Source organism: Garra rufa, chromosome 23 (genome assembly GCF_049309525.1).
Source record: "Garra rufa chromosome 23, GarRuf1.0, whole genome shotgun sequence".
Classification (NCBI taxonomy): Eukaryota; Metazoa; Chordata; class Actinopteri; order Cypriniformes; family Cyprinidae; genus Garra; species Garra rufa.
This window is the reverse complement of record NC_133383.1, coordinates 30,061,095-30,088,755: the sequence shown is the minus strand read 5'-3', so window position 1 is coordinate 30,088,755 and position 27,661 is coordinate 30,061,095. Positions and strand designations below refer to the sequence as shown.

General features: G+C 36.9%; 4 protein-coding genes across 4 annotated transcripts in view; 3 read left to right on the top strand and 1 right to left on the bottom strand.

Moving 5' to 3' along the window:
* Nucleotides 1–3,787: 3,787 nt before the first annotated feature.
* On the bottom strand, nucleotides 3,788–5,997 carry LOC141299308 (uncharacterized). Its single transcript, XM_073829663.1, has 2 exons — nucleotides 5,761–5,997; nucleotides 3,788–4,805 (listed from the first exon to the last, which is right to left on the bottom strand). The coding sequence occupies exons 1-2, from the start codon at nucleotides 5,930–5,932 to the stop codon at nucleotides 4,171–4,173; spliced, it is 807 nt and encodes a 268-aa protein (XP_073685764.1). The 5' UTR covers nucleotides 5,933–5,997; the 3' UTR covers nucleotides 3,788–4,170.
* Nucleotides 5,998–8,004: 2,007 nt separating this feature from the next.
* LOC141299310 (uncharacterized) lies at nucleotides 8,005–12,019 on the top strand. The gene is made up of 2 exons (XM_073829666.1): nucleotides 8,005–8,174; nucleotides 10,218–12,019. Exons 1-2 carry the CDS (start codon nucleotides 8,006–8,008, stop codon nucleotides 10,691–10,693), a joined length of 645 nt encoding a protein of 214 aa, XP_073685767.1. The 5' UTR covers nucleotide 8,005; the 3' UTR covers nucleotides 10,694–12,019.
* A 9,784-nt stretch (nucleotides 12,020–21,803) lies between these two features.
* LOC141299301 (zona pellucida sperm-binding protein 4-like) lies at nucleotides 21,804–23,500 on the top strand. The gene is made up of 8 exons (XM_073829657.1): nucleotides 21,804–22,057; nucleotides 22,133–22,320; nucleotides 22,394–22,491; nucleotides 22,564–22,721; nucleotides 22,790–22,982; nucleotides 23,055–23,202; nucleotides 23,279–23,351; nucleotides 23,427–23,500. Exons 1-8 carry the CDS (start codon nucleotides 21,829–21,831, stop codon nucleotides 23,498–23,500), a joined length of 1,161 nt encoding a protein of 386 aa, XP_073685758.1. The 5' UTR covers nucleotides 21,804–21,828.
* Nucleotides 23,501–24,725: 1,225 nt separating this feature from the next.
* Nucleotides 24,726–27,661, top strand: part of LOC141299002 (uncharacterized) — a 110,983-nt gene continuing 108,047 nt past the window's right edge. Inside the window, exons 1-2 of the mRNA XM_073829285.1 lie at nucleotides 24,726–24,751; nucleotides 24,846–25,532. Coding sequence (XP_073685386.1) covers nucleotides 24,726–24,751; nucleotides 24,846–25,532 — 713 coding nt within the window. The remainder of the gene's footprint in view (nucleotides 24,752–24,845; nucleotides 25,533–27,661) is intronic.

Here is a 27,661-nt window from a genome sequence, read left to right as displayed (position 1 = left end):
CATCTAAACTTTTCAATTGGCCCAATTGGATATTCTGCTAATTGAATTTTATCAATTGTGGCAACAGTCTGTTAACTTTGGCTCAATGAGAAATAATATATTGAGCCAATTGAAAACAAATAAGTATACCAAACTATGTTATTGGCCCAATTAAATATTTTCAATTGTGGTAGCATACATTTTTTGTTTTACCTAATTCAAATATGTATATCGGTAAATATTTATTGCTAAAGCAACCTTACTGAATTGTTTATTCCCTGTTGTACCAAAAGAAAAGGAAAAAAAAAATATTAAATGATGATACATTGCCACATTTTAATTATTTTTTAATGAAATCTCCAACATAACATGAAAATACTTTAAAATTATAAATACACAGTAAATTTTCTACAGTATAAAATGTATTAATTTATCTGAGATTACTTCAACCAATGTTCAGTGTATTGCCACTGAATATTACAATTCTCACAAAAGGTATTCTGAGCTCATGAAACTGCATCTAGTTGGCGAAATAAAGTAAAAACAGGCATTGTTGTGTCTAAAATGCAAGTCCTTTAATATTAACTTCTTGTTTATTGAACTGTTGTATAAAACCAATATCAAATTTGCAATCATGTGGCTTTTTGGCGGAAAACGTGGCACTCTTCGCGTGATACTGATTTTGAAATTACTTAAATATATTTTCTCCCCCTCCCCATATCATATCATATGTGCTCAATCTAGCGTTACATGCATTTTAATAGACTAATCAATCATGCAGTGACAAAACGCACTGTAAACGCGCTTCCTCACTAGTCTAACTTAATCTTCATCACACATAACGTTAATGAATTTGTGTAGTGCACTCTGTCAGGCTTGTTTTTTGGTTTTTGCGATATACAGGATAATGTGAAAGCCCACATTGATAAAACAAAATTATCAAAGACGATAACGTTATATGTCGCACACCCCTAACCTTACCCAAGAGGTAAAGGCGTGAATTCAGTTATTCGGCAAAATACAATGTAATGTACGTGACTCATGACTTAATAAATACAAAGCTCAGTACTCACCATAACTTTAAGGATAGAAAATCCGTCTGTAAATGATGTTCTGTCGCCCTCAGCATCGTCTCAGCTTTCTCGTTCTCCCGCTCACAGGAATTTGAATTCACTCCACCAATGGTTTCTCTCATGCGCATGCGTATTGGCCTTTTCTGCTGCAAAGCTTGTTCAGCTAAATCAGATTGTTCACTTCTGCTTGGTAGATTGGCTGAGCACATTTTAATATGTTTGGCGAATATATATTTTTAATTTTAACTTCAGACCTTCAGCTACAATTACTTCAATGCATTATTTTGTTTGGGGATAATTATTGGGAAGCAATTAATTGAGTCAATATTTATTTGTCAGTTTCCACAATTTTTCAAAAACGAAAATTTTTACAGTGTACCACCTGACCAACATAGGCTCAGTTTAGGCATTGATAGTGTTGCATAAATAGTAAAGGCATAATTCAGAGTCCGAGGATATGAACAGCTCCGAGTAGGACGTCATTTGTTGTCATCTCAAAATTACAGTAATTACGATATGGCATGAACGCAGCATAATAATCATTAGTTTTTGCAGTTTAAGCTCAGCTTGATGTACATGGTTCATTGTTTTGTAACCTGGACAACATTAGTGCAAACATTTAAATGAACTAATAAGATTGATGAAAGAAAAGACAAATCAACAAATGCTGTTTTAATTTCAACAGTATTTCAATTTAGTCAATTGAATTACATTGAAATTGCTTTTTTACTGTTTAGCTTGTAATCATACAGGTTTTCACCAAAAAGAAAAAGCAATAACTACAACCCCTGGCAAAAAGTATGCAATCACCACACTTAGATGTTGTTCACTCTTTTTGTTTACTTCATTGCAAATAAACAAATCACAGATATGACACAAAACTATTTTTGTTCATTAATTCAACATTGTGTGAAACATACCTTAAACTAATGAGACTAAGCTCTTTTAATTAATGGAAAATTATTTCCCAAAAGAAGTAGGGGAAAAATTATGGAATCATTCAATGCTGAAGAAAAAAATATGGAATCATCTTGTAATTTGTATTTCTGAAATAAATATCTGAACATATCTAAAATGCTAATTAGCCAGCAGTTAAAAGAGAGTGCTCACAGATGTTAACAAGCTGTTGAACTTGGCTAATTGTAAGGAAACGTGTCCCCCAACAAGAAAGCTGTCAGTTGAAATGATGGAAAGGATGATAAAACTCCTTCAAGATGGAAATCCATCATGGAGTGTGGCAAAAGAAGTTGGGTCTAAGTTGGAAATTGTTTCTAAAATTTGGTGTAAGTATTAACAAAATGGAGATCAGATCAAGGAAGACATCAAAGCGTGAAGATGGACAACTCAAAGCAAATTGCCTTAAAAATAGAAAATGCACAAGGAAACAAATGAAGAACAAATGGGCAGAAACAGGAGTCGATATGTGTGACATAACTGTAAAAAACCGGCTGAATAAAATTAGATTTACATGTAGAAAGGCCAAATGAAAACCAGCATTAACACATTAACAAAAGAAAAAAAGATTAGAGTGGCTAAAGAGAAGAAGTCATGGAGTGTGGATGATTAGATGAAAGTGATATTCAGTGATGAATCACACATATGCAATAGTGAAGAAGATGATGCTGGATCTTTTGTCTTGTGCTATTCTAATGAAATATATAAAGATGACTGCCTGAAGAAAACGATCAAATTATCCAACTCATTTATAATATTTTTTGGTTAATGATTCCATTATTTTCTACCTCAACATTGAATGATTCCATACTTTATTTCCTGTACTTGATATGGAAAATAATTTTACATTAATTAAAAGAGCTTAGTCTCATTTGTTTGAGGTATGTTTCACATAGCCAGAATGTTGAATTATTAAACAAAAAATAGTTTTGTGTCATTTCTGTGATTTGTTTATTTGTTATGAAGTGAAAAAAAATGGATGAACAACGTCTAAGTGTGGTGATTCCAAACTTTTTGCCAGGGGTTGTGTGAAAACCTTTGACCTTAACTGTAGTTCCTCAGAAATAGTTGTGGTTGCAACAAAAAGGTTGAGTGTTTGTAGAGCAATTTGAAACACATTTAAATGTGGTTCAACCAATCAGAATCAAGGACCAGAACTGTCCGTTTTATACTTTGTTTGAAACTCTTTCCGCAACAAAAAAAAAAACAGCATATGCTGGTTAGGTATGTTTTGGTGCTGTTTTTAGCTAGTTTATGCTGGTCCTTAGCTGGTTAATGCCTGTTCTTTGCTGGTTTATGCTGGTCCTTAGCTGGTTAATGCCTGTTCTTTGCTGGTTTATGCTGGTCCTTAGCTGGTTAATGCCTGTTCTTTGCTGGTTTATGGTGGTTCTTTGCTGGTTAATGCCTGTTCTTTGCTGGTTTATGGTGGTTCTTTGCTGGTTTATGGTGGTTCTTTGCTGGTTTATGGTGGTTCTTTGCTGGTTAATGCCTGTTCTTTGCTGGTTTATGGTGGTTCTTTGCTGGTTAATGCTGGTCATGTTGCTGGTCAAGGACCAGCATAAACCAGCAAAGAACAGACATTAACCAGCTAAGGACCAGCATAAACCAGCAAAGAACCAGCATTAATCATCAAAGGACCAGCATAAACCAGCAAAGAACAGACATTAATCATCAAAGGACCAGCATAAACCAGCAAAGAACAGACATTAACCAGCTAAGGACCAGCATAAACCAGCAAAGAACCAGCATTAATCATCAAAGGACCAGCATAAACCAGCAAAGAACAGGCATTAATCATCAAAGGACCAGCATAAACCAGCAAAGAACAGACATTAACCAGCTAAGGACCAGCATAAACCAGCAAAGAACCAGCATTAATCATCAAAGGACCAGCATAAACCAGCAAATGGCCAGCATTAACCATAAAGCATATTTTTTCAGCAGGGCACTGAGGGGATCTGTTAGGCTTTTCTCTATTGTGAATTTTCTTGTGACTGTCAAGGTGTCCTTTTTGAGTGAAACTCTTTCCACACTGTTGGCAGATAAAGAGGTTCTCCAAAGTGTGAATTCGCCTGTGTGCATAAAATGTTTGTTTTCAATTGAAAGGTTTCACAAACAGATGGCAGGTAAAGGTTTTCTTTCCAGTGTGAACTTTAATGTGGTTTTAAAGTTGTAATTTCATGCTGAAACTCTTTCCACACTGTTTGCAGGAGTAAGGCCTCTCTCCAGGGTGAACTCTCATCTGGACTCCAAGGTTTCCAGGATTACTGAAACTTCTTCCACACTGTTTGCAGTTGACAGGCTTCTCTCCAGTGTGAATTTTCATGTGGACTTTAAGGTGTCCAGCGTTACTAAAACAGTTCCCACACTGACAGCATGTGAAAGACTTCTTCTCTGTGTGGATTCTCATGTGACCTTTAAGGTGTTCTTTTTGAGTGAAACTCTTTCCACACTGATGGCAGAGGAAAGGCTTCTCTCCAGTGTGAACTCTCATGTGCTTTGTAAAGTGTCCTTTTTGAGTGAAACTCTTTCCACACTGTTGGCAGAGGAAAGGATTCTCTTCAGTGTGTTTTTTAATGTGGGCTTTAAAGTTTCCATTGTGTTTAAAAATCTGTCCACAATGGAAGCAAGTGAAATAACTAGTTGCTGTCTTTTGAGCTCTTTTTTGTGTAGAAGTCTTTTCAGACTGTAAGGAACAAAGAGATTTTTCTCCAGTTATAAAATCATGAAGATTCTCAAACTGATCTTTCTCTTCAAATGCATTCAGTACTTCTCTCTCCTCTTTCAGTGCCATTAGGTCTAAAATGGAAAAAAACAAATTTAAAGTTAACCCCGGTTAAAAGGCAGTCAACATCAAATCATGTAGATACATAATGCATGTATGTTAGATCCTACACCAAGGTGTTCAAACTCGGTTGTGGTATCCTACAATGTTTAGCTCCAACTTGACCCAATTTATCTGCTAGAAGTGTCTGAAGTTTTCTAAAGACACTGATTAGCTTTAAAGGGTTAGTTCACATGGAAATGAAAATTCTGTCATTAAACACCATGCTGTTCCAAACCCGTAAGGCTTTTGTGCATCTTTGAAACACAAATTATGAAATATAAGATATTGGATGAAATCTGAGAGCTGACTCTCCACAGACAGCAATGTCCGTCCACATTCAAGGTCCAGAAAGATAGTAAGATCATCCTTGAATTAGTCAATGTGACATCAGTGGTTCAGTCATCATTTTAAAATGCACACATGCATCGTGATACTCTCCAAAATTGCACTAGAGTGACGCAGAGAAGAAGAACTGCTGAATAAAGTTAACTTTGTTTTCTTCTCTGCACAAAAAGTATTCTCGTAGCTTCATATAATTATGATTGAACCACTAATGTCACATGAACTATTTTAATAATGTCCTTACTAGGGATTGGACAATACAACTACCTCGACTGTGCATTGGCTGATCTAGCCTGATAAATATGCTTTTTAAACGCTATTTGAGCATCAGAAACAATATTCATGGGCAGTTCATTTTAGATTTTGTCACTAATTTAAAATACGTAATTTATTTGTGAGTTCAGTGAGCAGTTTTTGCAGATTTCAGGATCTGAAACAGCGCATGACTACAGAATTAATTTATGTTTTGCATAATGTCTTGCGTTTGTCTGTTGACACACCACTGTGATTTCTACACTCATGAATATCATTCATTTCTGTAGAACTGGACATTTTAATAATGATCAAATGAGTGAGAAAACCAACCTGTTTGTTCCTCAGTATCTTCATGTTTAAATCTGAATGTTTCTTCAATCTTCACGTCTTCACTCTCCTCTTTAATAAACGCCATCTTTGTTTGTTCCTCAGTATCTTCATGTTCAACTCTGAATGTCTCTTCAATCTTCATTTCTTCACTCTCCTCTTTAATAAACGCCATCTTTATAATAGTGTGTCACATGGATCTCAGTCGATTTAGGAGTTTTTCTGTGTGTTTGAACACTTTGTCCTGTTTAAGATCAGAATAATAATAATAAAAAACACTGAAATTAAAAAAAAAAAAAAACCACACAGAAGATTCCTATTTGCATTAAACTTGGTCTTTACTGAAATAGCATCATGCTACATTTGTTGTATTACAGGTTCACATGATTGTTATTTTCGTAGTATTTCCACAGTTTTGGGCATCAGCGTGTGGTGATTGGAAAAACTAAATTATTTTGCGAATCAATTGATTCAATTGACTCTTAATTTCCAAAAGCTCCGTTTCTCCATCATCTCTACTTGCCAGAGACTGAATTTGTGTTTATGATAAACTGGTTCAGATACGAGGAGGTTACTCGTGTGCAGGATTAACCTTCGTTAATGCACTAGCTAAATAATGATAGACTTACACTCGGTAATAATTCATTTCACAGTTTTATATACAACTATTTGAACACTTTAAATGATTAAAAGCACTTACCTTTCTTCAGCCGAATGACAGACAGGAGCGCAGCAGCCTTATGACGTCACCCCAGCGGGCCAAAATAAAAGTCCTGTTCGTTTGAATATAACATTTAATATTAGAAGTCTTGTTTCTAAATGTAAAATCAGTATATTTTCCAAAATGTACAGGACTATAAAGGCAATTATATTTGGTTCATTATATTTATTTTGTTAAAGTGTATTTTAATAGAGGTTTTGTAAGGATTGCATTGACAGTGGCTTTAATTATGTTAATAACATGTAATTTACATTTCCCCAGATTATTTGTTTTTTTTCCAACCTGCTCAACAGATTATTTCTCATTGAACCAATGTTAACAGATTGTTGCCACAATTGATGAAATTCAATTAGCAGAAAAAAAAATCAATTGGGCCAATGAAACAATTTATGTGATCAGTTTGGGAGTTTGGGAGGTCTGAAATTTTTTTTCACAAATTCTTCATGAGTATGACATTTTCAGTAATTCTTTCCAACCCTGTAATGTGAAGACCAAGATACTGGAGTTTTTCCTTCATTAAGAATATCACAAATGCTCTGTAGTTTATCATGAATGGAACACTTGCTTAAATACTTGATAAAGCTCAACTTTACTAACAGTTTTTGGGTTTAACAGATTTGCAATTCATGCCTTCAATTCCTTCTAGACCTTATTATTTAGATTAGTTTTCTAATGTAAAATGCTATGTGTTAGCGCACATGACTTTTATTTTGTTTTGGCGATATGATGTCATAAGGCTGCGCCGCGCTCCTGCCTGTTTGATTCGGCTGAAGAAAGGTATGTGCTTTTAATCATTTAAAGTGTTACATAATTACTTACCTACTGACATAATGATGGTCGTTTTGTGTGAGTAAACAGAAAATGTGCGTTTGTATTCGCTCTCTATATCCTTCATCAGTTTATCATTAACACGAAGTCAGTCACGGGCAAATAGCGAATGGAGAAACGGATTTCTTTCGAAACACGAGTCAACTGAATCAAATGCATCACAAAATGATTCACTGTTTTGAATCGCTCGAATCACCGCACACTGACGACATCTGCTGCTCAAAACACTGGAAATACAACGAGAACAACAAACACAAACATGTGCAACAACAACTATTACAAACCAGCTGCAAATGTTTCATGTTACTAAATATAATCTCCAAATCAGTAAATACCAAAATATAAGTCTTAATACAAATATGCTAATTCTATATAATTTTGTTCCTTCAGGTGACTGACTCCCTTACTAGATAACTTTAACAGACCACGTGCAAATGTTTTCAAGTGTAATCTATCAAATTATGTACAAATAACTGAATTTAAATATTAAAATAATAAATATCTAATATTTAGTTTGTATGTTTTAATGGTTTATATTTTGTCATGTTAAGACCATTAACTATCTCTCTGACTGACTCACGTGTGCTGATCTCTGAGCTAGGGAGCTAAATGAGACACACCCAGAGATTTCGTTGGCTTTTATTTTTGAGAATAATTCATCCTCATCTTAAACAGGACGAAGTGCCAAACACAAAGAAAATGGCATCAATTAAAGAGGAGAGTGAAGACATGGAGATTGAAGAAACATTCAGAGTCAGACATGAAGATACTGAGGAACAAACGAAAATGTGTATCAAAAAGGAAAGTGAAGACATGAAGATTGAAGAAGCATTCAGAGGCAAACATGAAAATAATGAGGAACAAACAGGTTGGTTTTCATTCTCATAGCTGAACTCACTCATATGATATTACATGAATGATATTCATGAGTGTAGCAATTAAAGTGGACAATCAAATACTAATACTGCTTTCAAGTGCAGCTGAGACATTATGCAAAACATAACTCAATTCTGTAGTTATGCGCTGTTTCAGATCCTGAAATCTGCAAAAACTGCTCACTAAACTCACAAATAAATTACATATTTTAAATCAGTGACAAAATCTAAAATGAACTGCCCATGACTATTGTTTCTGATGCTCAAATAGCGTTTAAAAAGCTTATTTATCAGGCTAGATCAGCCAATGCACAGTCGTAACATGCTAGCCCTTAGGTTTCTAACAGGTTTTGCTGCAGTGATGCAATGACTTTATTAATCAGCGGATGGCTCTTTCATTTAGAAGGAGGGATTATTCCACCATATTGCACAGCCCTAGTCCAACTAGTCTTTTTTTTGTTAAATTCAAGTTTGTTTGTGTTTTACAAGTAATGACCAAGTGGATGTGCAAGACGGTCTTGACAGTTGTAGTAGTGTGATCTCATGTTGTTTCCAACAGCACGGCAAATCTTTTTCATCACCGTAATTGAGGCATGTCTAAAATATAAAAATAAGGAGAAACCTAAAACTGTTACGATGCCCGTCCCGAGCTATGATGTGAAAATTGCCCCAAAGCTTGGCGGGCATAAATAATTCGGGGCCCGTCAGGCTTGGGCTGAAATGCAGGGCTCTAGTTGTGGGCGCACAGAAAATGGGCTATAAGAGAGTGTGCAAGTACTATATTGAGTTCAGTTTCACTTCAAATTGGAAAGACTCAAAAGCACATGCAAATGATATATTGCATCATCTGTCATCGTATTATAAATGCGGAACCTGCGGGAATGAGCTGAATAATGCACAGTATCTGCAATCCTGTCCTGAAATTCAGGTCATGCTCTCAGCTAATTCCTCGACTGTGAATGAATCTCAGTGTTGAATTTTCTAAACTGTGCCCCCCTGTCCTATATGGATATAGGACAGGGGTGTCCAATCCTGCTCCTGGAGGACCATTGTCCTACAGAGCTCTAACCCCAATTAAAGTGATAGTTCACCTAAAAATGAAAAGTTCATTAATTGTTGCATAACCTCATGTTGTTCAAAACATGTAACACCATGTCTACACCAGATGCGACAGTTGTCCAAGTGCTTCGGAAAGCTTTCTGACCCTCCATAGACCCAAGTAAGGACTAGGGGGTGGGAGAAAAAAATGATTCACCTAACTATTGCAGTTTTTTTTTAAACTATTTAAAAATCGATTGGTTAACCAGAATCTATATTTAATTATTTTACTTTTTTTCTAAGAGGTAGTGAGGAGAAGTTACCGCTTTTATTTCAACAGAGGGTGAAATGTATAAATGCGTTGCACTTTAAGCAGAACCGCTCAGACGATCGACATATGGCATCAAAGTACTGCAGATGTATTCTTTGTACACAAAGTATTCTTGTAGCTTCATATAATTATGGTTGTCACATTGACTAATTCAAGAACATTGTATACCTTACTGCCTTTCTGGACCTTGAATGTGGAAGGACCTTGCTGTCTATAGAGGGTCAGAAAGCTCTCAGATTAATAAAATATCTTAATTTGTGTTCCAAAAACACACAAAAGGCAGAGGTCTTAAACTCAATTCCTGAAGGGCTTCAGCTCTGCAGAGTTTAGCTCCAAACAACTCCAACTCACACCTGCTTGGAAGTTTCTAGTAATCCTGAAGACCTCGATTAGCTGGATCATGTGGGTTGGATTAGGTTTGGAGCTAAACTGTGCAGAGCTGTGGCCCTCCAAGAGTTGAGTTTGAAACCAGTGTCTTACAGGTTTGAAACAACAAACAAGGTGATTAATTAATGACAGAATTTTGTTTAAGCTAAACCAATCACAAGCAAGTTTGGACAACCTGGTGTAGGATTTATCATACATGCATTATGTATCTACATGATTTGATGTTGATTGCTTTGTGCCATTTAACTGGGGTTAACTTTTATTTGTTTTTCCACTTTAGACCTAACAGCACTAAAAAAGGAGAGAGAAGTACTGAATGCATTTAAGGAGAATGATCAGTATGAGGATCTTCATGATTTCACAACTGAAGAAAAATCTTTTTCTTCCTTACAGCCTGAAAAGAATTCTACACAAAAAAGAGCTCAAAAGACAGCAACTAGTTATTTCACTTGCTTTCACTGTGGAAAGAGTTTCAATCACCAAGGAAACCTTAAAGTCCACAATAAAATACACACTGGTGAAAAGCCGTTCATCTGCCATCAGTGTGGAAAGAGTTTCATTCAAAAAGGACACCTTAAAAGTCACATGAGAATTCACACTGGAGAGAAGTCTTTCACATGCTGTCAGTGTGGAAACAGTTTTAGTAATTCTGGAAACCTTAAAGTCCACATGAAAATTCACACTGGAGAGAAGCCTGTCAACCGCAAACATGTGGAAGAAGTTTCAGTAATCCTGGAAACCTTGCAGTCTACCTGAGAGTTAAATCTGGAGAGAGGCCTTACACTTGCAAACAGTGTGGAAAGAGTTTCTGCATTAAATTACAACTTTAAAACCACATGAAAGTTCACCCTGGGAAGAAAACCACCTGCCATCTGTGTGGGAAACGTTTCAATCAAAAACAAACGTTTTATGCACACAGGTGAAGTCACACTTTGGAGAGCCTTTTGACCTGCCAACAGTGTGGAAAGAGTTTCACTCCAAAAGGACACCTCGTCAGGCACATGAAAATTCACAATAGAGAGAAGCCTAACAGATCCCCCCCTGGAAAGAGTTTCAAACAAAAAGTATAAAACTGACAATTCCAGTCCTTGATTCTGATTGGTTGTGCCACATTCAAAGCTGTTGTAAATTGCTCTACAAACATACAACAATCAGTTTGTTGCCTGTGTGTTGCTTGGCAACCACTTTGTTGCAACCACAACTATTTTTGAGGAACTACAGGTAAAAAATTTATTGCTTTTTAACTTTTCTTCTTGGTGAAAGCCTGTAATGATTATCAGCTAAAGGCTAAAAAAGCAATTTCAAAGTAATTCAATTGACGAAATTAAAATACAGTTGAAATTACACCAGAGCATTTAAATTTTTCTTTTGTTTCATCATTCTTATTAGTTCCTTTGAAATGTTTGCACTAATGCTGTTTACACAACAATAAACCATGTACATCAAGGTGGACTTAAACTACAAAAACGAATGGTTATTAAAAGATACAATAGAAAAAGTAGAATTCTTCAAAATTCCTAAAGGATTCAAGATATAAGACATTTTTTTATTGGAATCCTGTGGATTTTTTTTACAAGGGGGTTTACACCGTGTTTCCTAAATAAGATAAACATAAGGTTTATTGTTCATATTAATTTAACCACTAATCCATAACAACAAATAATCTATGTACAACGTAGGTCTTACCCGGAACTTGGGTGTGAGATATTACTGGTGTTCTTGTTTTGGGGGGGAGGCGAGTTGAGCCAAGGTTTCCACTGTCTAGTTGTAGCAGCATGAAACCTTTTGGGCTGCGGATAATTATGACAAGACAATAAGATTAAATATTGAAAAACTGATTAATGCATTCTTAATAGAATTGGTACTGTGTGTCTCTGTGGTCATCCAGACTGACTAAAGCACTGGATCACTGTAGTTTTATGGGAGGCCGTTCTTACAGGTGAAGACAAAGCTCTCAGATCACAAGCTTAAACACAGTGTGCAAAGGATGTGATCAGTTCTAGTTCAATCGCTCAGAGTCTTGAGTTTCAGCAGCTCTAAAACAATCAGCAGAACTATAGCACTCATGATCACAGAGATCAGGGAAAGGCACATTCACACACAACTCAAGTCTTCATTAGCATCAACAATGACAACAATTAAAGAGGCAGAAACATCAAGAGCATCACACATAAAAGATGACTGATTATTTAAACAGATGTGCCTAAGGAATAATTACTGCAAAAGACATTTATTAAAGAGCCTTAGAAAATCAGCAGAAAGATAAATGGAATTTTAAATTTTAAAATGAATATTTTGAATGTTTACGTTAATCTTTTTGATAACACATAATTTGGGCCTAGAGTTAAAAATAATTTCTCCTTTAAGGCTACGTTTACATTAATCTGGATACATCTGAAAACAGAGTTTTCATTTTAAAACGCTCTCCGTCCACACTAGCGTTTCCAAGCGTTTTCCAAACGTTTCTCATCCACACTGAAACCTAGGAAAACATCAAATTCGCCTTACTGCGCATGCGTAAAGCCTCCAAAATTATAGAGACGTAATAAGTTTTCACGCAGTTCTTCTGGGGGGATAATTTACGGAAATATCTCATCATCCACTGATGCGTCTATATCACGCTCATTCATATTTTATCTGAAAAGCAGTTGTCGTCATGTTTTGCAGGACAGCAACTGTGAGTAAATTTCTGTCATCATTTTAGGACTGTAATTTGAAGAGTGTACAAGGAAAATCTCTTTAGCAGCAGTGTTACAGTGAATAGCACAGGCACAATTAACATCACTGGTGTAAACATAGATATCTATTGGTACAATATGCGTCACATGACTATAAATATGCGTCATCGTTTTCAAAAGCCTCCGTTTTCACAGTCCACACTACAACGTGAACACGGCGTTTTCAAATTCATCCACTTTGGCCGGGAGTTTTTAGAAATAATAGTTTTCTGTGATAAAAACAGGGTTTTCGTGTAAATGAGAGGCCAAACCGCAGGGAAATATCTGCGTCTTCCCTTCGTGTAAACGGGGTCTAAATATGTTATTTTTTCATATGAAAACAAACATTGTATCAATAAAACACTTCCTCAGACAATTGTATTCATTTAATCCAAAAACATGTTCAACTTCTGCTTTCTCATACAGAACAACCTCCTCTACAGTAACAAGTCTGATTTTAAAAGTGGCCATATTACGGAGACTGCCCTTCTCTTGGTTATTAAAGCTCTGTGACTGGCAAGAGCAGCTTCTAAGTCATCTGTACTCATTTTGCTGAGTTTGTCACGGTTGTGGCACAGTTATCCACCTGTTTGTTCTGTCAGCCTCAGTGGGGTGCAGTCGAGACTGAGTGGCAGGTTGCTAAAACAACAGTAGAAGGACATAAGATGACATGAAACTGCAAAACAAATTTTAACAGACATGTGATGCTACATGAAATGTCATTTTCAAATAGATCACTTTAGTATTGTGAATCCACCATTGTAGGGTGTATCTATTATAGAGCCTCCAAAGATGATAGTCTGTCCACAGGCCTGCATGGAGCACTTTTTCCATTTGAAAAGATGAAACTCGTTATTTACTGAAATTGTCTGCACCATTTTCAGGTGTGTGGGTTCCATCAATGCATCCATTGACATTTGGGAACTCTGTAAAGAGATAATTGTTCAAATTATTGTGACTGTAATCATATATACAATATGAATGGCTAGATTAAAGGTTGTATCAGCGATTTCTAGCCTGAAACATAAAGTGTCAATTTCAGCTGACCTTTCTTCACGATCCGCTCGCTGCTTGCCCCATAAATTGTCTGTGAAAAAAACGCGTCTCTCTGGTCAGCCTAGGGTCCGAGATATGCCAAAAAAAACAATCGGCACTACCAACCTTTCCACACATAAACAAACATTGTTCCAACCAATCAGTGTCAGGGGTTTGGTGTTGTGGACTTTCGCTCCGCCTCCCTCGCATCCCTGCACCAGTAGGAAAGTCCACAACACCAAACCCCTGACGCTGATTGGTTGGAACAATGTTTGTTTATCTGTGGAAAGGTTGGTAGTGCCGATTGTTTTTTTGGCATATCTCGGACCCTAGGCTGACCAGAGAGACGCGTTTTTTTCACAGACAATTTATGGGGCAGGCAGCGAGCGGATCGTGAAGAAAGGTCAGCTGAAATTGACACTTTATGTTTTAGGCTAGAAATCGCTGATACAACCTTTAAGTAGTGCTAGGCAATAGAGATCGCTAAGACATGTGACCAAATGGGCAGCAAAGCAACTGAATCAATGCTTTGCTAAATGATTCACTGTTTCGCTCGAATTGAGACCTGCTGCTCAAAACAGTGTAAATGCAATAATGACATTTACAAACCGCAAGTTTCATTAAAGTGTAATTTATTCAAAAATAACATACAAATGAGTGTTCTTTATATCTTATTACAATGTAAACTTTCTATATAATGTGTGTCCCTTTATAAATGTAAGTGCTAGGTTTCTTTTTTTCTCTCTCAGGTAATTTAAATGATTAATTCTCACTCTAACTGAGTCCTTTACCAGTGTCCCTGAACTAGGGATCTGATTGAAATGCACCCAGATATTCAGTTTGTATTCATTTTTCTTTTTGTTAATTCTTCTCATCTTAAACAGACAAAGTGTCCGAACACACACTATTATAATGACCTTTTTTAAAGAGGAGAGTGAAGACATGAAGATTGAAGAAGCATTCAGAGTCAAACATGAAGATACTGAGGAACAAACAGGTTGGTTTTCATTCTCACAACTCGGCTCACTCATTTGATCTCTATTAAAATGTGCAGCTCTACAGAAATGATACTAAATCAGTGGTTTGGCAACCCATATATATTTAAAAAATGGATGACCCACACAAAAGTACTGTCCCACTTAACATAAACTGTAAGAATATGACCAGTAAAATCAGTAAAATAAGGCTATCCCTGCTGAAAAAAAACAGCATATGCTGGTTAGGTATGTTTTGGTGCTGGATGCTGGTTTATGCTGGTCCTTTGCTGGTTTATGCTGATCCAGCACCAAAACGTGCCTAACCAGCATATGCTGTTTTTTCAGCAGGGATTACAGTTGTCCCAAATTATAATTTTTTAATTCAGTAAAGTTAGTAAATTGATATGAGCCACTGAGTCATTTTAAAATGTACAAAATAACACAGTGGAAAAAGAGTGGGATTTTGGGGTTACATAAACTACAGTTACCAAGGTAAATAAACAGTGTTAACAATGTATACATATAAACACAACAGTTTGTTCTAGGGTCTGTTCTTCATACGTCATTAACTTAAAAAGTGTCATAATAAAAAGAGGGTCACCTAGGATGCCTTGGGGGTGAGTAATTCATGGGGAAACTAAAATTTTGGGGTAAAAATATCCCTTTAAACCATGCTAATTCTTGTCCATAAATACCAAAACATTGCTTAACCCTAGAGAATGGCATGGTCTGTATTGTAAAAAGATCTAACAGCACCTGAAGAAATGTATGTAACCCAGTTATATGCCAAAAACTAGTAATTTGCAGCTTTAATAAGCACAGTTTATGTACTGCTGGTGCTTAAATCCTGACTGAAATAGCTCACAAATACAGTTTCTCTCTAAAACTGATGAGAGCTGAGATCTGCTAATGAAATTTGAGATCTGTCTATAATTGCTCTGTTCTCCTCAAATGACTGATTTGCAGCAATATTTTACAGTGAAATTATACCAGACAACATTGTTCTAGTATTTTTTATTACTTTTCTGACTTCAAGAACCATTCGGCTCTGTAATGTATAAAACACTGAGAAAAACAAAAAGAGGCTTATGTATTTTCCACTTAACCCTATAATGCCTGTTGTATCATATTTTTATATTTATAGTCTTTCATATTTAGTCTTAAGATAAAAGCGTTCCATTATAAAAAACAACAACAAAAATGGACTATTATTGAATTATTTCTAGCTTTACACAGCTAATAGCAAGTTGATGTTTTATAATATAACTAAAATAACTAAAAACATTTTAAAGAATACATAAAATGAATATAGTCTTTAGTGGTTTGATAAATACTGAATGGAATACAATCTGAAGAGCAATTTGAAAACATAAAAGCTGTTTGACTTCCTTTCTTCTCAAACATGTCAAAAAGTAGCACACCTGTTGTCTCTACAGGGGTAACCTTGCACTATATCTGCTGATTCATAAGCAGCACCTGCTGTCAGAGAGTGAATTTACATTTTAATTCATCTCCTTCACTCATTCCATGTATTTTGGGCTTGTTTACAGAGTATATACCTATTTTACTCAGCATACAGGCAGTGTGGATAAACTGAACTGGTTGATGGAAGTATTACACAGATCTGTGTGTATTAGAGAGAATGTGTGATTGATTTGAAGTGGGCTTTGGCTGAATACATTTTGCAATTACATCTCGTGCCACCTCAGGCCCAAAATCTGCAGCAATTAGAAAAATTGCAAGCTCCACTGAATCGTTATTTGATAAAGATTTGATACGGTTAAATTCTGCAAATCGCAGAAATTCTAAATCTTGGAGGGACTGTTTAAAAATTGCATGATAACAGTTGGTAACTGCCATTTTTCATAAGGGCTTTGATAACTCCCAGCTTGAAATGTATTTGGGACATTTCCTGAAGAAAGTAACGAGTTAACAACCTTGAAAAGAGGATTGCAGAAAACTCATCTTTCAGAAGCTTAATGCTGTCGTATTCAATTCCAGTCCTCGCTCAAACCCCGTTTGTCCCTTGTTTTGAAATGTATTGATGTTTTGCTACTAGGTGCCATTAACATGGGATTAACTAGTATTGGTCTCTTTCTGCTTTAGACCTGATGCTGCTGAAAAAGGAAAGTGAAGAACTAAATGAAATAGAAGACAAAGATCAGTATAAAAAACATGATTTAACTGGAGAAAATGTGTTTAGTTGCTCACAAACTAAACAGGCTACACAAAAGAGAATTCAAAAGACAGAATATAGAAGTAATTTCATCTGCCAACAGTGTGGAAAGAGTTTCACTAAAAAAGAAAGCCTTGAAATCCATTTAAGAATTCACACTGGAGAGAAACCTTACATATGCCCCATATGTGGACTATGTTTCACTCAAAAAGGAACCCTTAACAGACACATGGGAATTCACACCGGAGAGAAGCCTTACCCCTGCGAACTGTGTGGAAATAGTTTCAGTCGAAAAGAAGACCTTAAAAACCACATGAGAATTCATACTGGAGAGGAGCCTTATACAGGGTTTCTGCAGATATGAACAAGTGAAATTTAAGACTTTTTAAGACCTTTTTAATACCACCTTATATGAAATTTAAGACCGAAACCTGTAATGGAAATAGATATTATATTACATGCATATATGTAATATTTAATGTGTTCAATGTAAAAAGTAAACACAATTTCATGGCTGTCATAAATTAAATTTATTACTACGATATACAGTGAACTTTTCATATCAGCAGATACTATTCCACACAAAATATCCCCATAAAAGTACCACTAGAAATATCTGATGTAAAAAAAAAAATTCTGAAGAAATATTTTCATCAGTGCACTATTAGCTTTTACATCTTAAATCTGCATATTTGATTTACCTTTATAAAGGCCTTTTTTTTACTTTTGAAATGTATGCATTAACTTTGAAATTTATTTTATGAATTTATCAATAAATTCTAAATGGCTGTTAGCAGTGAGATTACACAATTTACACTGCAAAATTAAAAGTGAGATTAATGTTTTAAATACATTTATTGATTTATAAATATATTAGTTAGAAATGTTGGGTGTGGAGGCATACTTTTAAACACACTAAACTACCAGCAGGTGGCGGTAAGTCACTTCATGAGCGAGTTATTTCAACTGATTCGAGCAAAACGCTGAATCATAGCAGAACGTTGCTAGGAGAATGCTTCTGCTGCGATCCTTGCTTGGAACTATTTTCGTTGGTGAAACAGAACAAAACAGTAAATATTTTGTCTAATATGTAAGTAACTACTTGACTAACTACTTGTTTATTGAGCTACAATTAATGTAACATTTGTAATTGTGAGAATATTCAGCAAAAAGCTCACTTGTTATATTACTGAACTATATCATGCTATAAATAAACTATACATTTGAAATTTTTACCTCAGTGTGTTTCTTTAGAGTGCTGTTACATTCATTTGTTTTAAAGTATGTTACAAATAGACCAGAAATACACTATCCATTATCAATTTCTGTTTACGTTGAATGTATTAAAATATGAATCTTTCTTGCCTTTCGATGCTTCGCTAGTTGTTTTTGTCACTTCAGTTTTAATCAGGCAGTTTGTTCGGTCGGGCAAGTAAAAAAAAAAAAAAACATTTTAAAAGTATCTCCAAGGCTGGCGGTCAGCTAGCTCGGCCTATATTTATTATTATTATTGAGAACATTATATATAGAAAAAGGTATTTTGACCTGTATTCTGCTACTGCGATTCTGTCTGAAGACGCAGTAACTTCCGCAGGGGGAGAAAAAAAATCTACAGTTGTTAGCAACTGGCCTTAGCCAAGCCCTATATTCAGTTTTTTCAAGCTAAGTATCGCTAAACTTGCACTTCCCCATAGCTAAAAAGTTAAATCCATTTTACTTCTGCGGTACAATCCGAGAGAGACTCGCGCCAATAACAGAAAGCTGATTGGGCTATAGACCTTTCTCACAACTTCTGTATTTTGCACCGGAAATACGCAATTGCTGTGTAAACCTATTTCCGCCCCAGTATGCCGGTAACCAGTTAAACAACAAAGATGGCGAAAACATCGAGCAAGATTGTTTGTAACATCAAGACCACGACTGTTATATTGCTTTAATAAAGTTGTACATGTCCTCTATACTATCCATACATAACCTTATAACCCTAGTCCTCGGTCTAAGTGGACACACTAGTAATTTGTTAGCCTGATTGCTCTCTAACGTTAGCTATGTTACTTACCTTGAAAGTTATGGATAAACGGGACGTTCTAAAACGCTTAAAGTTTCTGTAAAACCTTACTTGGAACAAACACTATCTACTATCAAAAGAACGAGCCCTTATTCCACAGATAAAGTGAATAATATCACGTTAAGCGTTTTCTCCCCCAAATAAGCCCATTATAAGGAAAGAGTTTAACGTGGTTTACATATCTCAACAGCGACCAGGGAAAACCAAACTTCTGGTAAATTTTTACTTATAATAAATACTTGCTGCTGTCAAAAGAACGAGCTCTTATTCAGCATATAAATTTGATCGCCCCCCATAGAAGTCCATTATAACAAACCATGTTAAGCTTTTTCCTGTATGGAGTTCTATAGGGAGAAAAGCGTGATATTATTCACTTTATACGCTGAATAAGAGCTCATTCTTTTGACAGCAGAAAGTGTTTATTATAAGTAAAATTTTAAGCCACGTTAAGCTTTTTTTTTTGTATAATGGACTTCTATGGGGGGCGGTCACTTTATATGCTGAATGAGAGCTCGTTCTTTTGAGAGCAGAAAGTGTTTATTATAAGTAAAATTTTAAGCCACGTTAAGCTTTTTTTTTTGTATAATGGACTTCTATGGGGGGCGATCACTTTATATGCTGAATAAGAGCTCGTTCTTTTGAGAGCAGCAAGTGTTTATTATAAGTGAAATTTAACAGAAGTTTGGTCTTCCCTGGTCGCTGTTAAGGTAAGTTAAACCACGTTAAGCAGTTTCCTTACAACGGGCTTCTATGGGGGAGAAAACGCTTAACGTGATATTATTCACTTTATCTGTGGAATAAGGACTCGTTTTTTTGATAGTAGTTAGTGTTTGTTCCAAGTAAGATTTGACAGAAATTTGGGGTTTCCTGGTAGTTTTTTACGTACATTAAGCCACGTTAAGCGTTTTAGGACGTCCCGGATAAACTCTTAGTGGAAAAATTTATATGTTCAGTACTTCCAAAAATTCTCAAGACTAACAATTACTCTGAACAACTTAAGGTCCAGGTCCAGTAATGTAAATGAATGTGCTTAATGGTAAAATTACAAACTGCACAAGTGTGTATGGTGTTCACTAGTGTAATTTATTCGGATTAATAGTCTGTGCTGTAATGGCTTTATTTTATCTTGTCAGACTGATTGTGTTTTAAGAGCCAAACTTGCACCACAATATGGCAATACTCCACTTTTCAGAGGTTTAAAAGTGAGGCAAATGGATCATAAAGCACCTGTCAGTCATATTAGAGAAACAGCCAATGCAGGCACACACTGTTGACCCAATTATGCAGCATTGCCCATATGGAGGGCCACTAGAGGGGATGAACACAGAGGGTGGGCCGATTCACTGAACTAAGGCCAGTAACTTTGATCCCATTGCTGAAAAGGAAAAGTTCCTCTGTGATTCTTGACACCTGTAGCTTGTTTTAAGGAGTTGGATCATTCGTGCGCTATTGTAACTTCATGGCTGTTCAGTGGTGATGAAGTAAAATGCAGTGTGCTCTGGAGCGCGTGCATGTGTGCAGTGGATGGACATAACGATCGCGGGGTGCGGGTGCGTGCGCAGCGGCTCCTGTTCGCTCTCCTCCGGCTCGACATGTTAAATTCAAGTACGTAAAAAAAAAAAAAACAGTACTCTTATTTAAAATTCTTTGTTTTATTGAATCCAGTCTTTCTGAACTCCTACATATTCATAGTTATCCCTTAAGAATATTAATGAGCATTTGACAATAATCATGTACATCTGCACCACCCCCCATGAGATGGCTATCTTTTAAAAAAGAAAAAAAAGCCTTATCTTAGTATTTTTATCTTGTTTCTAGTCAAAATTTCTAAAAATTCGTAAATTAAGGCGAGACACTGCCAGTGAATAGGGTAAAAAAGACAACTAATAGTTATCGCCTTACTGACCCAGTTGATCGATTACATTGATAATATGAAATATGTGTTTATTTGCATACATTTCTAGTCCAGAAATCTAAACACTGGATGAAGTCAGTTTCAAAATTCTTGTTTAATTTTTTGACATAGTGTCAAATGCTTTTACAGAGGGATTTTGGGGTATATCATTTCATCACTCCATAATTCAGGAAAAAACTTTGAACAGACAAAAAACATGTATTTCTTACCATTTTGGGGAGAAAATGTTTTATAAAATCAAGCTAATATGAACAAATCCCTCTGTAAAAACCTTCAGGATATAGACAGAATACAAATGTAAAGTGTGGTGTGTGTAAGTGCTGCTGAAGTGGAGATTTATGGCTCAGTGTAGGAGAAAAAAACTCTTGGCCTTAAAAATATGTATTGTAATTGAAATCTATTGATACAAATAGATAAAGTGCTATAAAAGAAACACTTATCAGTGATGTTTGGCTGTTTTCTGAAAAAACACAAAGACCTAAATCTCAAACTTCACAGCTGCATGAAAAAACAGCGTTTTTGCCCGTAAGATGTATTTAAGATATTTAATCTTGTTTTTTGCAAAATGCACTTAATTTAGTTTTTTCTCCCTGGAAACAGTTAAAATTATCTGGCAATGGGGTAAGTAAAATATTTTTAAATCAAGATGCATTTTAAATGCATCTTAACTTAGGAATTTGTAGAAATTTTCACTAGAATCAAGACAAAAATACTAAGTAAGATGCAGCCACTGTTGTTCAAGAACATCCAATCAAATGTGAAGTTAAAGTTAATTAGTCAGAGCAGCTGTAATGGTTCTTGATTAAAGGGGGTGTGGTTGATAACGGCTATTCATTTGCAGAGTATAAATAGCAGTCCAAGGCCTCCTGAAACTATGCTCAGTTGTTTAGTAATGGCAGGAAAGTGGAATTTATGTTATTTCCAAACACTATGTGTTTTGGCTTGTTCTTTTTGCAGTGCTCTTCCTCAAATGGGTTTTCCAGCTCAGAATCCTCAAGCTCTGATGTTCCAGCCGTCTGACCATCGGTTTAAACAGTCAGCTCAACAACAATCTGCTCAGCAGGTTCCTCAGAAGTTTCAGCTTCAGCAGCCAGTGAAGGCCGAGCCTGTTGACAAATGTGCTGTAGCTGATTATGAGCAGATCCAATGTGGACAACCTGGTATCAGTGGTGCTGAGTGTGAGGCTATCAACTGCTGCTTTAACGGACAACAGTGTTACTATGGGAAAGCAGGTAAGAGTTTTGAATCTGATGAAATTTGGTTAATGTTTGTTACCCACATTAATCTACTCTTGTATGTCATTCCAGTGACTGTCCAGTGTATTAGAGATGGTCAGTTTGTGGTAGTGGTGGCTAGAGATGTTACGCTGCCTCGACTGAGTCTGGATTCGGTCCGTCTAGTGGGTGGAAGTGAACCACCTTGCGCTCCTGTGGACTCTACACCTTTCTTTGCTATATACCAGTTCCCTGTCACCGCATGTGGCACAAGTATGATGGTGAGGAGATGCTTCTGGCTTTATTCTGCATGGCTTATGATGGGCTGGATGCCAACAGTGTTCATATTTGCAGGAGGACAGTGGATATGTGGTGTATGAAAACAGAATGACCTCCTCGTATGAAGTAGGCGTTGGTCCGTTTGGTTCCATTACGAGAGACAGCCATTTTGAGTAGGTGACTCATACCCTTTATCTTAAGTACCATCTCTGACAAACTCTACAAGTTGACCGTTTGTTGTCCAGGCTTCTCTTCCAGTGTAGGTACTCTGGTACTGCTGTGGAAGCTCTGGTTGTGGAGGTCAACAGTGTTCCTGCACCTCCACCAGTAGCTGCTCCTGGACCTCTCAGAGTGGAGCTTAGACTGGCCAATGGCCAATGTGTCACCAAAGGTTGCGCAGAAGGTAAGACTTGTCTTCAGTCTTAAAGTCCAGGTTGCAGTGGACTGTGGTTAAACCCCAGTGTTCCTCAGGGGATGAGGCCTACACGTCCTACTACGGTGCTGCTGATTATCCCGTCACGAAAGTCCTGCGAGAGCCTGTGTATGTTGAGGTGCGCATTCTGGAGAGGACTGACCCCAACCTTGTCCTGATGCTGGGACGTTGTTGGGCGACATCAACCCCCAGTCCACTCAGCCTACCCCAGTGGGATCTTCTGATTGATGGGTGAGTCTACCGACAGTCTTTATCCAGCTAGTCTGCTGTGAGGAACTCTCTAACTGCCTCTTTCCTCTTCAGATGCCCTTACTATGATGACCGTTACCTGACCGCACTGGTTCCAGTGACTAGAGCGTCTGGTCTTCAGTTCCCAACCCACTACAAGCGCTTCGTTGTCAAGATGTTCACGTTTGTTGATCCAGCATCACTGGCTCCTCTGCAGGAAACCGTATGCTCTCAGCTCTTCCTGAACCCCTAATATTACTCTTTAATGGATTCTATGGCTTAACCCTTTTCTCTTTCAGATCTTCATCCATTGCAGTACAGCGGTGTGCCATCCCTCTTCTGGCTCCTGTGAGCAAAGCTGTGGCAGGAAGAGTAAGTGCACGCAGTAACTATTTCCACTTGATTTGTGACTTTGTGGCCTTTCTCACTACTTTTTCTCCTTTTTAGGAAGAGATGTTGCTGTGAGGACCTCCACTATTGGACAAACTGTTTCCAGTGGAGAAGTGAGATTGGTTGTATGATTGAGTTGTCTTTTAATAAACCATGTAGAACCTTACACTGTCTCAGTGTTTCATGCCAAGCTACCTAAAGTTGCTCGTTTATTTGCTATGTTAAGATCAATTGTGACTCCAAATCTCCCTTCAGTCATTTGGTGCATCAACCATTGTGCCTATTTTGGTTCACAAAATTTGTGTTCTCAAAAGGTCTTCTAGACCCCCTTCCCTTAAGATCGGTTCAGTTAGGGTGACCAGATGAGATTGGTTGAAATTTGGGACGGAGGGGGGGGGTGTAATGAATAATAAAGAAAATGAATTTCATGTTTTAATTATAAGTAGTCTACATATAATATAGAAGTAACATTAGGCATTTTTATACTTCAAACTGAAGTTAATGAACCAATCATATTTTTATTAACAAGTACATATGCATATAAATTGATATAGCCTAATACGTAGGCTATAGAAGTATTATTTTGAACACGGTGCCTCGCCCTCGACCGGTCTGACTTCTTCACGTGACTTCTGCCTACACTTTCAACTGTCCTAACGGCTGCTGCAACTTGTGCTCTCTTCATCTACTCTATAAAGCAAAAAGGGGACAAAAAGGTCGTATTGTCTTTGTGCATATAGCCTAGATGAATTAGATAAATTAATAGAAACAATATCTTTAAATTCATACTTGAGCTATATAGCCTACCGAGGTTGTGGAGGCTCGACATCAGCATATTTTGCAGAGCTTTTCACTGCTGCCAGCACTCCCGTCTTTCCCAGGATGTATTTATGGAACTCTGCACAAGACATTAAATTAATTTTTACTTTGATTTCGCTGCGGACCAGTTTAATTTTCGGGACAATTAGAGCGGTATTCGGGACAGCAGCTTAGATTTCGGGACGTCTGGTCACCCTATTTATATCCTTTATCCAATTTGTTCCTCTTTGTGATGGAGTTTTCCTCCACGACTCTTATCAGGTCGGCAAAAGTTATCTTTGGCAAACCAGTGAGGGAAGTTGTGTAGACTCTCTCCATTTTAATTTTAAATTACCCGGCTTTCTGCTGTGTTGACATTACACAGGAAGTCTGTATACCCTGCGATTGCATATTTCCGGTTTCTGTGAAAAAGGTCTATTGCATGTTGGTCTCATTTGTAGTTTAAATACAGCAAATTATATTTGGAATAGTGAAATAAAGAACTACAACACCACGGAAACAACAAAAAGAGAATTTAAATGAGCTTTAGCTCATTACATGGACGTCGGAAAAATAAGACCTGTGTGAAATTATTTAAGACCTAGAACAGCGAATTTAAGACTTTTTAAGGCCTAAAATTTTGATTTTTAAATTTTAGACTTTTTAAGACTTTTTAAGACCCCGCGGAAACCCTGCTTATACCTGCCAACAGTGTGGAAGACGTTTTTGTCAACAGAGAAACCTCAAAGTCCACATGAGTGTTCACACTGGAGAGAGATATTTCAACTGCCAACGATGTGGAAAAAGTTTCACTAAAAAAGAAACCCTTAAAAGGCATAGTAGAATTCACACTGGAGAGAAACCTTACATCTGCCCTCAATGTGGACTGAGTTTCACTAAAAAAGAAACCCTTAAAAGGCATAGTAGAATTCACACTGTAGAGAAACCTTACATCTTCCCTCAATGTGGACTGAGTTTCACTCAAATAGGATCTCTTAGCAGGCACATAAGAATTCACACTGGAGAGAAGCCTTACACCTGTCAACTGTGTGGAAATAGTTTCAATAAAAAAGGAGACCTTAAAAACCACATGAGAATTCACACTGGAGAGAAGCCTTACACCTGCCAACAGGGTGGAAAAAGTTTCTTTAAAAAAGAAACCCTTAAAAGGCACAGTAGAGTTCACACTGGAGAGAAACCTTATATCTGCTTGCAGTGTGGACTAAGTTTCACTCAAAAAGGAAGCCTTAACAGCCACATTAGAACTCACAGTGGAGAAAAGCCGTTCATATGCCCTAAGTGTGGAAAGAGTTTCTCTCAACAAGGAAACCTCAAAGTTCACATGAGAGTTCACACTGGGGAGAAGCCTTACTTGATCAAGGGTCTCACCTCAGCCATGGTATCGAAATTGGAAGAGAGTGCTGGTCATTCAGTGGTGTAAAGCACGCCGCCACTGGACTCTAGAGCAGTGGAGACGCGTTCTCTGGAGTGACGAATCGCGTTTCTCCATCTGGAAATCTGATGGACGAGTCTGAGTTTGGTGGTTGCCAGGAGAACGGTACTTGTCTGACTGCATTGTGCAAAGTGTAGGTTGAGGGGAGATTATGGTGTGGGGTTGTTTTTCAGGAGCTGGGCTTGGCCCCTTAGTTCCAGTGAAAGGAACTTTGAAGTGTTTCAGCATACCAAGACATTTTGGACAATTCCATGCTCCCAACTTTGTGGGAACAGTTTGGAGCTGGCCCCTTCCTCTTCCAACATGACTGTGCACACAACGCAAGGTCCATATAAAGACATGGATGACAGAGTCTGGTGTGGATGAACTTGACTGGCCTGCACAGAGTCCTGACCTCAACCGGATAGAACACCTTTGGGATGAATTAGAGCGGAGACTGAGAGCCAGGCCTTCTCGTCTAACATCAGTGTGTGACCTCACAAATGCGCTTCTGGAAGAATGGTAAAAAATTCTCATAAATACACTCCTAAACCTTGTGGACAGCCTTCCCAGAAGAGTTGAAGCTGTTACAGCTGCAAAGGTGGACCGACGTCATATTGAACCCTATGGATTAGGAATAGGATGTCACTTAAGTTCATATGCAAGTCAAGGCAGGTGAGCGAATACTTAGTGTAAGTTGGAAACATAAAACCCAAATGACAAAAAAATCATTACAAATAAAGTTACTCTCTGATATTTGCTGAGTGAATAAAGCATGATAGCAGAAACAGTAGACCTCATCATTTTCTCTGACTAGTCCTTATGCAAATCTATTGTAAGTCAGTTGATTTGGATAAAATCATCTAATAAGGGAATGAATGTGAAAAATTTGTATTGCAAACAGGAAGTATCATTGTTTTTAGTCATGACTATAAACTGAAACCTGGCCATGTCTTGTTCCACATTTGGACACTGTCCTGAGCGCTGCCCCTGACTCATGCTGGTTTTGTCCAGCGAATGGTTAAGCATCTCTATGTTGTTGTATATAGCTAATGCAGCATCACCACCAAGGTTTGAGCTTTGCTGCAGAATAAAGATCATTTTAAGTTCTTTGCTAAAAATACAACATCCTTGAATATATTACGTATCATCACCTTGGAATTATAAGGTTCTTCCTCTAATTTTTATCAAAATTGAATTGTTCACATTTGTATTTTGTGACAACTTGTTTACTTGCTTCTATTTACCAAGGGGCATGGTGTGCAAAAACTTTGGAGCTGAATATCTCAAAATTGCTTAGAAAATTATAATTCCAAGTTGACAAAATGTTGGGATATAAAGAGCAATCAACGTAACGTAACTTACTGAATCAAAGTACATAACGTAAGTGCACTGCAGTCTACAGACATGTAAATAAGAAACCTATACGTAACATAAACTTTAACAATCGAAATAAAGACACAACTGTTGCATTCTGCACAGGAATAAAACATATATCTTGATTTTTCTATTATCTTAGTTATTACAAACTTACCTCAGGCTGCCTCGAATGTCCTGCCGAGGAAGATGTTGACGATGATCCGTGAGCCTCCCGATTACTCATCTCAAATAACCCTACTCTTCTTCTGATGTGTAAAATATCTGTGTTTTATAATTAATATTCTTTAACATACTCCTATCACCATTAGTGTGGGCTACTTTCAGATTGGGTGTTTTTATTTTCAGAGTTTATTTTCTCACTTGTCAATGTATTTTTTGTTCGATTCCGCAAAAGTTTCATTCATTTTATTTGGCACAAATGGGATTCCATAGGATACCAAATAGGGTAGCTTGATTAACAACAAACAAAGGTTAATTACAGTTCTTTAAAAAAAAACATATATATAAAACTGTTATACTAATAGCAAAGCTCTAAGAAACACGGATTAAAGGATCAACTTCACTTTTGCCCGCTTGTGTTGCCAAATGTCGGACATGCAGGACCTCTTGTTAAATCTTTGAACCAGGAGGAGCATATAGGCAAGTTTTATTTCATTTAGATAGCACATTTCATACACAATGG